Raw genomic sequence first — 13712 nt, 5'->3', positions numbered from 1 at the left:
ACTTTCAAATTGTGTCGCAAGATTAAGCACTTACATGCACCAGGAAGAAGAAGGTGAACTCCGGTGGACCTGAGCAGGGAAGCGACACATGCAGCATATCGGGTGCACGATCTTAGTGAATCGCGGCACAGTGCCTGATCGTCGGACAATGCACTTTCTGTGAGCTCCTTCGGACAGGTAAGTAAATGTGCCCCAATGTAAATAAGTGTGAACGCAGCCTTACAGGACAGACAAAACCTGTGCTGAGGATCACACATTTTTATCATCTTATGGCCAGTACTACATACAGAATCTGCACCTTTTGGTATAATAGTTGTAGGGATCGCAACATGCATTGCTTCTGACAGAGTATAGGAGACACGTCTCTGCTACACAGGCATCTAGACTGCACCTACGTACAAAAAAAAAATGTATTTTTTTGCTGCGGATGCATCTTTATTCTATGATCTGACCATCTGTATGTGGCCTAACAAACTTCTTGTAATCTCTGCAGTTATAGATCCCAAGCATTTAAATGGAAATCCACCATCAAAATAAACCAAATTTATAAATCAAAATTATGCAAATGAGACCAAAGGGCTCGGGGGCGGGGTGGTTACCAGAGGCCCCCCTGTGCTAAAGATTTATAGGCTGTTACAGTGTGCAAGGAACACTTCCCCTCCCACTGTGTGCTTAAACTTCCTCTGCTGCCATGAAGTTACAGCAGGAAGAGACAGTGCAACAGGCTGTGAAGCTAGAGCACGGAGGATCTTTGGTAACAACCCCCACAGGAGCCCTGGAAGGAGGCCATGGAAGATACATATAAGAAGATTACCACAGTCAGGGTGCCTGGATCTATCAGTAAGTGCCCCTGGTTTATCATGATGGATTTTCATGGTAGATTTCATTTGTTGCTGTGATTTCAAGACAGAACTTCCTGCTTTGATTTCTTTTATGTTTAGTAAAAAAAAAACCTGAAGGAATCTAACTTTTGGTCATTCCGATGAACTTTTTGTGCAATGTAGGGAAATGACAACCATTGAAAACACATGGCGAGCTTGTCCTATACATTATATCCAAGTCCACTATATGGCAGGAATGTGAAAAAGGATCCATGAAAAAGATTTGACACAGCAGTAAATCAAAAGCCCTCTCCCTGGCGCCGCTGTGTGCCCGCCGTGCTACGTTCATCTGAATTTAGCCTTAGACAGCTTGATAAATCTGCCCCACTGACAGCAGATCCATGTATAGTTTATATCATCTTGTACTGCCAGTTTTTCTATATTTCCCAAAAATTGCATTCATGTTTTACTTATTATACATAAATGTACATTGCACTTTCCCCCAAAGCTTGATATTATATACATAAGGCTGATCTTTCAGTGTAACAGATATACATAATGGATTAAAAAATATATAATTTATTTACAATTTTGCATAAAACATTTCACAGCTCATTAGTAAAGATCTTCTTCCTGAGATAATTGATCCAGGAGTCCTTTGTTCCAAGCTCCATGGAATTCCATTCAAAACTTGGGATCTGTGAAGAAGAAATATGGAATAAACTGTGATTTACTAATAACTTAAATCTGATCATACACATGAGACAGGTCTCTGATGAAATGATGAATGAAATATGGGCCATGTTCCTTAGACTGACCACTGTACATGGACCTGCATTCATAGCAATGTACTCATGAATGATACAGTGAGGTCCCGTCTCTCCATGGCATTACTTATACCAGATTATGGCAAGTCCAGGACCCAGTACAGCCAACATTGGGTCTACATGTGCCCTGCCATATCCCAAAGTCAACACTCTGTTACAAACCTGCACTACGTAGTACCCCAGGATCTCCAAATGTCTCTTCTTCATGGCATTCAATCCCTTGATCTTTGAGGAGTTTCGGCAAAATGCCACCGGATTAAGAAATTCAATGGCCACTCTGTAAAGATGAAGAAAATATAAAAGATCATGTGTTATAATAAAAGAACCAACATGTGTATAATAACAATATAATAAGACTAAGCACATAATACAATTTTGCCTTCCACTGAAAAAATAGGAATTATTGAAATCATGATTGAGGATGAGCGGTGATCTAGGGGCCGACTGCAGTCACCTACCTCTGGGCGCCTTGAGGTAAAGATTTGCTATCCCATAAATGGCCGTCCAGACCCCACTGTACTTCTGCCACGTTAGAGGAAAGCTTGTTCTCATCCATATACGCAATAGGTTTTTTATTTTGGTTCAGTATGCACTCAAAGTCTAAAACAATCAAGAACTAGATTAGTAGATTTACATTCAATATAATGTTTCTTAAAAGAATTATAAAGCTTTATCTTACAAAGACATCCACTATGCAAGAAGAAACGGTCCCAGTAATCAGTGGATGGGCACAGATCTGGCTTCTCTATTCTTAAAGGGTTTGGCCACTTATAGCTTTACCAAGGTTAGACAATAACGGGGGTCATCCATATTATACTTACCCTGGTAAAGTTTGCCATTTGTCATAGGGAGCCGTGGGTCATGCGACTCCTGGGCAACAGGACTTGGGATGTCACGTATCCTAGAGGTTTCCGGAAGATGGTGGGGGTCAAGCAGACATTACTGTTTGCACGCCCCTTCCATCATAACCATTACCCCGTCACATAACACGCCCCTCCACCCACCTATACTGTTTATGATGGAGAGGCAAGCAGACAGTAATACTGGACGACCTCTCCATCAGGATAATGGACATCCCATTTTCCTGCTACCCCAGGAAGTCATGTGAATAGTGGCTACAGGCAAACGGGAAACTTTAACAGGGCAAGTATAATATGAATGACCCAATTAGAGGTTTATACTTACCCTAGTAAAAATTGCTATAAGTGGACAACTTTGCACATGAACAAGATTGGTCCTATCAACTAGGTCCAATCGACTCAAAGAGCTAAAACCAGGAAAGTCACTGCAAGGAATTTCCAATTGACCCAAATAGGATGAAGTCTATAGTACCACCCCGGCATGTTACCCCCCCGCCGTCCCCAATGTTGATAACATATACAAAGGATTAATCAACATTTTGAATTACAATATAGTATTTGAAAATAAAATGTTAAAAACATTCCATACAATGACATATCCAGCAAAGTACAAACAGGATTTCAACACACACACACACACACATATATATATATATATATATTACACACACACACGAATTAAAATCTTACCTACTGTATAGTAATATGGAGTAGTTACAAACATCTTTGAATAATTAATTCCTCCGAGAAGATCTCCCAAAAATATGTGAATTTGATGATAGATGGATCTTTTGTTGCTTGCATCTACGTAAATAATAAAACAATAAATCTTAATATTTGCTCCTGACTAACTCATCAATCAGGTAATATACCGCATACTAGTAGTAGTAGAAGTAGTAGTAGATACAGTATTACACTCATATTCCAAACTCTGCCAAATATTCTGCTACAGCTTATGGTGCGCTTTAAAATGACATCACCCTAGCTGCTGCAGAACATCTTCATGAAGTTAAAAATAACAGAGCTCCTTCTCTCATACATAGCAAACTTTAAACACCTATTATCCCCTGCACCTTTTTGCTTCATTTGCCGACAATATTCTTCATGAAACCAAGGGACTTGATATTCGGGGCACTCGAGGCAGACTGCTCGATTTAACTGCATCAGGCGTATCCGGATCTTGGCACTTCTGTCTGTTGGAAAAGCTAAAAAAAGAAGTAACAAGAAGTGAACAATGAGGCTTCCTGATGAATGACAGCAAGCAGAGATCTAGAAAACCATGAGGAATTGATACAGAAAGTATACAGGTGGTCTCCTACTTAAGGACACCGGATTTACAGATGACCCCTAGTTACAGAAGGATCTCTCTGCTCACTGTGACATCTGGTGAATCTCTGGATGTTACTATAGTCCAATCAGCAATAATCACCTGTAAGGTGTCTGTAATGAAGCTTTATTGATAATCCTTGCTCCCATTACAGAAAATTGGTACTCCAATTGTCACTGGGCCAAAAAAAATGTTTTTGTCTGGAGCTACAATTATAAAATATACAGTTTCGGCTTACATACAAATTCAACTTAAGAACAAACCTATGGAACCTATCTTGTAAGCGGGGGACTGCCTGTATTGGAATATTGTATAACGCTTCCTTACTCAAACAATATCAACTATATGCTGAAAAAGGACAATCCCTTAGAAGGGTAAATTAACACACGGTCGCAAAACTTTTACGATGCTCAGTTCCTTTTATCAGAAAGGAATAGATTTTGCAAATATTCAGAAAAAAAAAAAAAAAAGAGGATTCCAGCTCAAATCCTCTTTTTTCAGAATATTTCCACCCTTGGGAGCACAGCCGCACTGGATAGGAGGACGCAGCTCATGGGTGAGCAGACATTTTTTCTTTTTTGAATTTCTAAAATTCTGCAAATATCGGTTATCCTAAAGGATTATGTTTATATAAATTCGAGAAAAGAGCATCTTACTTACTATCCAGCTCAGAATCCAATTTGGTCAGGAAACCAACGTTAAAAATTGATTTTATTAGATCTTCCGGAAAATACTGTGCAACGGCAAGTGTAAATGCAACCAGAACCATGAGATGAGGAGGGAAGGAATCTGCAAGACAAAACAAGACACAACCGGATGAATAAAGAAGGTGATCACTAGAGAGCAGCTATTCCTCCGAACCCCCTCATACACATTCACTCCCTTTTTGGCAGGGGATGCATGTGCTCTTGATGGAGAGGGAGGAATAGGCTGATGAAGATACAGCTCCTCCCTCCCCCTCTGATATCAGCTCACAACCCTGTGAGCTCTGTTCCTGTGAAGGAGCACAAAGGTGGGGGCTGAGAGCTGAGGAGTGAGCAGCATGGACAACTCACATGTTGTTGTTTTTTGAAATGCATCCAAACCAAAGCCCAACCCCTGGGACTACACAGAGGATTCTGTCAGGGTAGAAGGTAAGTTATAACACACAATTATATTGTAATTCAAATGCTGAGAAAAGGCAGAAAGACATATTTGCAATGCAGCTGTAATGGGCTTCTGCAACCTATTTTTAGTGAATATGAGGTCCCTGGTGATAGGTTCCCTGGTGATGAGTTACACTGCATTACCTTCCAATCTTAACCTTAAAGGGGCTGTACCAAGTTTGCATGTTATCTCTTATATAGAAAATATAGAACAGGTAGATCCAGCACTCGCAATCTTTAAACTCCAGTTCTAAAACTTAATTCTTTATTCATAATATAACAGCTGAAAATACATGTTCCTGTGTCTCCTATAAACAACTGACATTTTCTGACGTAGCTTTATGTCCTTACTCATGTTTTCCTATATGTTATCCACTGGGGATGACAAACTCATCAGTAAAAGATCTGACAGCTAAGAACCCCTGCGATCACAAGGATTGGGCCCCCCAGCAGTCTGGAGAACAGCGGTCCTGTTAATGGATCAGTCCAGCTTGGGTCCTACATAAGTTTCCATGAACTCCAAAACTTCTAGGAAAAATGAAGTTAAATGTAAAGAATATGAAGACGTCCAATTCTTCATGGACAGTAGATTAAGAAGCCACTAAAAGTGGGAAGTGTCATCCCCTTTATAGAACAAGCACAGACAAAAAGAACATTTCTGACTTTTCTGAATTGCTTTCTCCCTATGTTATTATGCTGTAGCAGGCGGTCTCATTCAAAGCCAAAGTATTTCATGAGATATGAGAGGGAGAGGTGAGGTCAGCCCCCCCCCCCCCCCCCTCCCGCCTTTAGGCAAATTCCTTGCATTTTTTTGTCCCTCTTCACATTTGGCTTAGTCAGGAGCTTCCATTGCAGATTCTTTAGTCTTTCAATGGAAATATGTGCTTCATGCAGAACTACCTTATACACACATCATAATGATGCTCAGCTTGGCAGAACCCAATAGACCCAATTTATTGTAATGGGATGAGTTACAGTATTGTGGTGGACCTGGCAGAACTTAAAGACAAATATAACAGAGCATTATGGAAGCACCTCTTCTGGGATAAATTGCATTAAATCTTGTGACACGGTCACTTCTTATATATAAGAAGACTTGCATGATAACTCCTTATATACAGACTGTACAGACAATTCCCTTTACAAGTTCCCTGGAATAAAATTGGCTGTTTTATGGACGCCTGTGTCTGTCACCGTGTAGGTCGGCTTCTGTATACAGAAGACTTGTGCCTGATGGTTATTTACATAGGAAACAGGGAATAGACATGCTGCAAATTAGGGGGAGAATGTTTTAATCTATTAATAAGCATGGGGTAAATCCAAAGTAGAAATGTTCTCTTTTAAAGGGACTATACCAACAGTGATTGACAAAGAGACTCATAGTATATAATGTTAAGTCTATCAGGTCCAATCTATACATTAAATTGCATTGATCCAAAAGGAGGCAAAACATCCCGCAAGGCCAATGTTCCTGCTGCTTCCCAAAGCAGGGAAAAAATTCCTTCCCAACCCCTATTATGGTGGTCAGAAAATCCCCTGGATCAACAATAAAAAATAGTATTAACCAATTATAAAAAGTTTTATTCTCATACAATGTGATATTATTGCTCACCAGAAAGGCATCCAGGCCTCTTTTGAACATGTACATAGAGTCAGCAATAACAACCTCTGCTGCAGAGACTTCCTATGGCGATGGTAGAACCGACTCTCCTGTAGGCAAAGAGGATGTCCTGGCCAATAATAATCTGATCGGAGGGGGTCCAACTACAAGGACCCCAACTGATCAATAGGATAGATCCTCAAAGTTCACGAGAATCCATCCTCAATTGAGTGAAGCAACAGACCGAACTTGCGTCCTCCTGCTCTATTCAATATTATAGAAGTGCTGGAAATGCAGTACCAGGCCATTTCTGACACTCCCATAGAAATGAATGGCGCAGAAAAGTGAGATTAGGACCCCTGACCTTGTAAACTGCAAGAGTCCAAGCAATTGGATTACAACTAATCAGATTACTATCCCCTATTCTACAAATAAGGGATAACAATCAAAGTTTAAACTTTAAGGTGAAGTCATCTTTGCCTTATCGACATCTCGATACACATGGAAACATAGGAAACAGCAGAGTTGTAGTGAACACTTACTCAAATTGCTGAGAATATGCTGAATGCACATATTAAAGAATTCCTCTTCCCGTGGGGGGTCGTAGTTCAGATTGGCAAAAGCATACAGGACTCTGTTCAAATCAGTGGGATGGATCTGAAAAATACGACAAACCATTACATAGTCTATAAATTACATAGTCCTGAAATAGGATAAGATCAGGATCTACAGTGGATTTGTCCTCCTTCAATAATAGAGGAGAAATCTTCTGTAGAATCCACAGCAATACCCACAGTATCTGCACGGATTACAGATTCACGTGTGGATCGTGTCATCTATGCTCGGGTGTTTCTTTTGTGCTTTGACATCTATTTGTCACATGACAAATCCCAGTAACATCACCAGAATCGTTACTTTTTCAGTACTGATGAGAATATACTGATGCCAAATACTGTTGCTCCTACCTTTGTAACATTCTCCATAGTGACTTCCGCAATCCTATCCAGCACTGGAGGACACAGACCATTACAGTAACTTATAACCAGCGACAAAAACGGAGCGTTCCTCCAGGTGACCTGAGGCTGCAGGCGCTGACAGGTGTGCAGGATGTCATCTATGAGCATATCCTGAAGCCACTGCCCGGTCATCATGTACGTCAGCTCATTTAACAGCTTATCAATGTTGTCCATGTTCCGGATTCTTTCCAGTCCGTGTCGGCTCACTTTCTGGAGGAGTTTTTCGTACACCACAGACTTATTCTGCCTGGACACCTTGACTGGCTGCAACCATCTGATGACGCTGTTAGCGATGCTATTCAGGTCACTGAGGTCGCACTGGGGGACTATGCTGTCGATCTTCGTGAGGACGACATCATCCACCTTTGTAAGTGTCAGCAGCGACAGGGATCTGGTCATCATAACCACAATGGAGGGTACAAAACAGGTCTTCATGTAGCTATGGAAATGCAAAATGTTAGCTAATTAGAAGCAGTCATTACGAGCCAAATGAAAATATAACTAAAATGTTCATCTGTGTGACTTTTTTTGTTATATGTCAATATAACAGAATGCAGAGTCACAATGCCACCATTGGCAGATTTGAAATTCAGGATTCTAGAAAAGCTGGGAAAGATCCCATGTAATGGTCACGAATATCAGTTGCATAGTTAGTGAAGAGGCACAAATAGTCTCTTGTACTTGTGTCCATCATGTAACCAGGGAAGATTGAAATCCTCCAAACCCAGTTCCCATGAGACAACACAGTCAGTTCATATAACCAGCCAATCACTGGCCTCAGCAGTACATGGGATGTGAGCATTGAGGCCAGTGATTGGCCACACAGTTATGTGAACTATGGGAACTATATGCATCCTCATGACTGTTCTATAATAACACGTCACTTACGATGTCAAACGCTTCTGCAGATCAGCAAAGAGCTGATAATTCTGGCAGGGCAGGCACATCAGGGCATCTGTTATTTTACATAAATACAGTCGCTGGTAACAATCCAGATTTTCCTGAATGGCGGAGCAGATCCTGCAGAGATAGACAGAGAAATGGAATAAGATCCGCAGACTTGTCATCAAGTAATATGTTCATACAGTATAACAAGGGTCCTGTCTTCCAGTGCACTATACAGAGCCTGTTACATTAAGGAACCAATTTACAAAAACGAAGGGGTTTTTAAGGTCCCTGTTTAGATGGCAACATAATTAATGATAATTACTTTATATAGCGCACACAGATTACACAGCGCTGCACAAAGCTTGCCAAATCGGTCACAATCTAATCAATCTACTAGTATGTTTTGGAGAGTGGGAGGAAACCCACGCAAACGCAGAGAGAACATACAAACTCTTTGCAGATGTTGACTCTGGGACATGAACCCAGGTCCCCAGCGCTACAAGGCTGTAATGATAACCACTAAGCCCCCGTGCTGCCCTGCAACATATATATGAGAATATATAGACACAACAGCATATTAGCCTGTGCACAATCCATACAATGTGTGTGATACAATCTGACCCCCTTCTTCACACAAATTATCAGCAATGTTGTTTGACCCTGCTAATCTAATGGCCATTTAAACTTTATGTCTACTTTGATTTTAATTCCATAGAAACTTACTTTTGAATGAGGATGGGGTTTTTACAATCAGCCTCTGCCATGGTCTCCAGGATATATACCAGACTGATGTGATGGATCTTATCTGCTAGTATTACCAGGTCATCCTCAAGCCTGGATAATGGAAGTCACAGCTTTACAAATTCACATGAAATACACACCGACAATCATTAGTAAAATGCATAAATTGGATTTTATTTTCACTGCTTAGGGGCGATAAGCAAAATGAGTCCTTGGCCGTCAAAGATAACCAGGAACCTCAAAGTGAAGACAGAAGCAATGTATAATAAATTCCAACCAACAGAGCGATAAAATCCTGTAATATGACTTTAAAGGAGTCACTTACCTATTTCTTGTCTCTTGGGAAGCCATTGGAAATAAGGCACAAAATATTTTTCCAAAATGCTCAGCATTAATCCACAGGTCAGAAATTTCAAGAAGGGACGACTTTGCCAACACCAGAAACTCAAACTGCTTGAAGGACATCTGTCGGTACAGACCAGTGACGATACACATTGTGTCCGTGCTCATCTTCTTTATGTCCCGCACAAATACGTGGTTGCATTTATCTAGGAGGGGCTGGTAGTCGTACTTCATGAAGAAGAGAAACTGGACGATCCTGCGCACGCTGTGCACGTCTACATGATCGATGTTCTCCAGTAAGGATTCTGCGCGTTCGATCAGTCGCTGCTGCAGCTTCGCAGAGGTGACGGGGAATGTCTTCATCATAAGACTGGATAAGATTCTAGGGGATGATGCAAAATCAGAAATGTTACCAATGTTATCAGTGGTTGTAGCATAACTTAGGGCTTTCACACAAGATCCCTACTAGGCGCAGAAAGCAAAGGTTGAGAAAAATTGTTTGAGAAAATTATGGCATAAAACAAAATAATTATATCCTTAAAGGGGACCTACCACAACGATTCTACCTATAAAGGTAGAACGGGTGGTAGGTAGATGAATGGGACGTAAGGATAGCCCGGCTATCCTTTTGTAAACTTTAATAACTTTATATGCTAATTGTTTTAAGTGGCTACTGGGGCGTGGAGTAGCCGCGACTAGTAGCCTCATGTCCGGATACTCCACGCCCCAGTAGTGGCTTAAAAAAATTAGCATATAAAGTCATTAAAGTTTACAAAAGGATAGCCGGGACGTAAGGATTAGCCCAAAAAGGGCTATCCTTACGTCCCATTCATCCACCTACCACCCGTTCTATCTTTATAGGTAGAATCGTGGTGGTAGGTGCCCTTTAAGGGCTCATATGGGGTCTGCATAATTTTACAGCACCAGGATAACCCATTAATGTTCTCACACTAATTAAAGGTGATGTACCAATTATTTAAGTTATCCACTATCCACAGGATACAAGACAAGACTCTGGTCTGTGAGGGTCTGATTGCTGGGACACCCCTACCGATAATGAGAACAGGACCCCCAACAATCTGGAGAACGAGGGCCCCATTCTCACTAATTGATGGATCGACATGACGCGCCTGTGTCCTGCAGCTCCATTTAATAGTATAGGAGTGCAGAGACCCAAGCAGTGATTTCCATATTCCTTGCTATTCAAATATCCTCTAAATTCTAGATGATTTACTACAGCAATAAAGGCTTACCTGATATTATGTATGTTGTCCAGGTTTGTGCTCAGGGCATTGGCTACCTTTCCCATTAGGGGGCTGGTACCAAGATCAATTTTGTCCAGACAAACAGAAAATTTTGATAGCGTCTCCGATTCAAACCTGAACGAGTGTAAAGAAGGAAAATCTATACTAAACATTAGCCACATATGATATGAATGTAAATGTATACTAGAAATACTTAGTGATCCCCAGGTGGCGTGATTTCTCTAATTTCCATTCTTGTCTTTAATTGTGTATTAACAACAACTACAGTACTTATCAGTCTACTCCTTCAGCTGCTTTTGGGCTTTTAGACTTGTTTATGCGTGGGACAGTGACTAAATAAATAACTAGAATAATGCAGGTGCAATGGTTTGAGTGCAGCTCCATAGGTCATAAGCATGAAAAAAGTAAGCAGGATCTGGAAAAATTCATTCAAAAAGGTTCTCAGCCCCCCCTTCTGTTTTCTCCCTTTTTATGATTGATGCAGTCTGGCTATGTATTATACCAAACTCTGTGAATTCTCCCTGTGAGGGGTATGTGTTTTGCCATGACCTATTGTAAGGCACAATTCCGTTTTCCTTCAATAAAATTTTCTTGATGCTCAAAAATGTTCACAAGTCATTTTACTGGTTGGGCTCTCTGCAGCGAGACAACTACTGTGATTATTTGTTTGGCTTCTATAGGCTACTGTATCTGATAGAACTAAAGCGAATACTGAGCAAACATCAGACCAAGCTCACCTCTCCACTCTCCTCCAGCCTTCTACTAGCAGCTGCTGCACCAGGGAATCATGTGGTTCTACATTAAACCTTGAAGTAAAAGACAATAGGAAATAAAGCGTTACATAACGACAGAGCAACAGAGCAATATATAAAAGATCTTCCATGTTACCTTATCACAGCATACAATGTATCCACCAAGGTGCTATTACTCATAAACTCAATTTTATTCTCTGCCAGGATCCGGAGAGCGATGAATTCTGGGTGATTTCGGAGAGCTTCAAAATTCAGGCTTGTACTTGGTTTCTCCTTCTGAATCTCCCATAATGTATTGATGGCACAGCCCACGTGCTGCACTGAAAGCTTGGACTTGTGGATTCCGACAAGTTGAAAGATCTGGAATTGGTTATTGGAGGTTATCAGCTGGTCCAGGAGAGGATCAGAACTGATTCTACGCATCTGAAACAAGCGCAGAGATAGAGGCAGCGCCCTGCCCCAGCGGAACATCTCTGCGCTATAGCAAAGGATTATCTTCATGCCGTATCCTGTACCATACTTTCAAGGGGTTGGTATTCCGTTCCCTGGATAAATTCATGTCATTTGAAGATGTGATTAAACATCTTGAAAACCATCTGCAAAAGGGAAACATACGAAAAAAACTGTTACTTTATATTTCTTACAAATCTGCTCATAAGAATTTACAGCCGCAAACATATTCAGGAACAGGACATACAGATATAAACTGAAAAAAATTTGGACAAGGCAGAGGGTCTTTAACTATATTTAAGAAAAATCTTTGGCACGAGTTTCACCAGATTCTTCCAATTCACCAGCGGTAAGAAACAAATCCATCACTTTAAAGGGGTTTTCACACAAACTAAAGTTAGGCCCCATCCACGGGATAGGGCCTAACTTGCTGATCAGTGGGGGTCTCAGTGCCGAGACCCTCATAGTTCGTGAGAACGAGGAATCCGTTGCTCCGTCAGACTAAGGGAGCAGACGGCCGTGGATGACCGTTGCCGAGCTCTGCGCTCACGGATCTCCGTCAGCTCCATAGAGATTAACGGAGCAGAACAGTCTTGCGCGGCCGTCTGCTGCATTAGTCTGACGGAGCGATGAGGGGTCAGACGGACCCCTCATTCTCGTGATCTGTGGGGGTCTCTTCCCCACAGATCTGACATTAGACATTGAGAGACACAGGGCAGAAGTGTCAAGCAGTGTTAAAGGGGGTGCTCAGCATTGGACGTTAAAGCAAATTAAAAACAAATACTTACCTTTTCCAATGCTCCTGTAGTGCCGTCCCCTCTTTCTTGATTTTTTGTCGTCGTTTTCCCACTACTTTACTCACCAATTACAGCATTAGATTCAACACTGTAGCAGGCGTGCGGCGCGGGACAATGGGAGCGACAGAGAAGGTAAGCATACATTTTTCTTGTGTTTTTATGCACGCCCCACCCCATACCTTTTCAGATGGATACATTATTCAGGCTGGACAACCCTTTTAACGTGTGGCATTTGAAATGCGTTTAGATATAAGTTCTCCCAGTTGCAAATGTGTTTATACTTTTGTTCGGGAACGAGCACCACGTGTTTCACATTGTTTATTGTCTAAACACGGGCAGGGGGCTCAATCCCAAACATAAGAATTTAGGTCTCAATGCATCGGTGTTTGGGAGTAACTGTTCACTGCTAAACTTTAATTGTATTTCAAACGCAATTTGATTCCCACAGATCATTCATGGGTCTCATTAACCAGTTATTCACTGGGAGTTGAGCTGATTTGAGTGACTACTCTGAATCACATCTGATATGAGATCAGTCAGGAGAACATAGCTGGTCAACCCCTTTAAATTTCCATTGCCACTTAGTGTTACAGTACAGGTCATATAAATGAGCAGAGTAGTGATAAGAAATAACTGCACATAATATTTGCTTACATCGGTGATGAAGATGCTAATGTCCCCGGGGATTATTATCTAGTGCACATAGAGGACATCTCACACTCCTGTACGAGTCTCAAAGACATGTGTGAGGCTCATGTTGGGGTGAAAGACACTTCCTGTCGCACAAGTGACGTCATCCTGCAAGTCGCGCGAGCATGTTTGGTTGAAGGTCGGAGTGACAAGCTAACCGGCTTACAGCCATTAAGATCTCGCGAGAAAGT

General features: G+C 41.4%; 1 protein-coding gene across 1 annotated transcript; it reads right to left on the bottom strand.

Moving 5' to 3' along the window:
- Positions 1–1380: 1380 nt before the first annotated feature.
- Positions 1381–13675, bottom strand: LOC140075642 (FAST kinase domain-containing protein 1, mitochondrial-like). Its single transcript, XM_072121778.1, has 15 exons — positions 13486–13675; positions 11721–12180; positions 11570–11638; positions 10821–10946; positions 9551–9949; positions 9208–9318; positions 8485–8616; positions 7546–8035; positions 7123–7237; positions 4496–4624; positions 3582–3713; positions 3199–3312; positions 2107–2248; positions 1811–1925; positions 1381–1519 (listed from the first exon to the last, which is right to left on the bottom strand). The coding sequence occupies exons 2-15, from the start codon at positions 12083–12085 to the stop codon at positions 1427–1429; spliced, it is 2532 nt and encodes an 843-aa protein (XP_071977879.1). The 5' UTR covers positions 12086–12180; positions 13486–13675; the 3' UTR covers positions 1381–1426.
- Positions 13676–13712: the final 37 nt, after the last annotated feature.

This window comes from Engystomops pustulosus, chromosome 8 (assembly GCF_040894005.1).
Source record: "Engystomops pustulosus chromosome 8, aEngPut4.maternal, whole genome shotgun sequence".
In the NCBI taxonomy this organism is placed as follows: domain Eukaryota; kingdom Metazoa; phylum Chordata; class Amphibia; order Anura; family Leptodactylidae; genus Engystomops; species Engystomops pustulosus.
Note: the sequence above shows the minus strand (reverse complement) of the source record. Positions and strands in the feature narration are given on the sequence as shown.

Excerpts from the sequence above, each read along its gene's own strand:
- LOC140075642 (XM_072121778.1), bottom strand. The coding sequence starts at position 12,085 with ATGAAGATAATCCTTTGCTATAGCGCAGAGATGTTCCGCTGGGGCAGG. Across the intron at positions 9,950-10,820 it reads GACAACATACATAATATCAG|AATCTTATCCAGTCTTATGA; the intron begins GTAAGCCTTTAT and ends ATCATCCCCTAG. Across the intron at positions 7,238-7,545 it reads CTATGGAGAATGTTACAAAG|ATCCATCCCACTGATTTGAA; the intron begins GTAGGAGCAACA and ends CGTATTTTTCAG.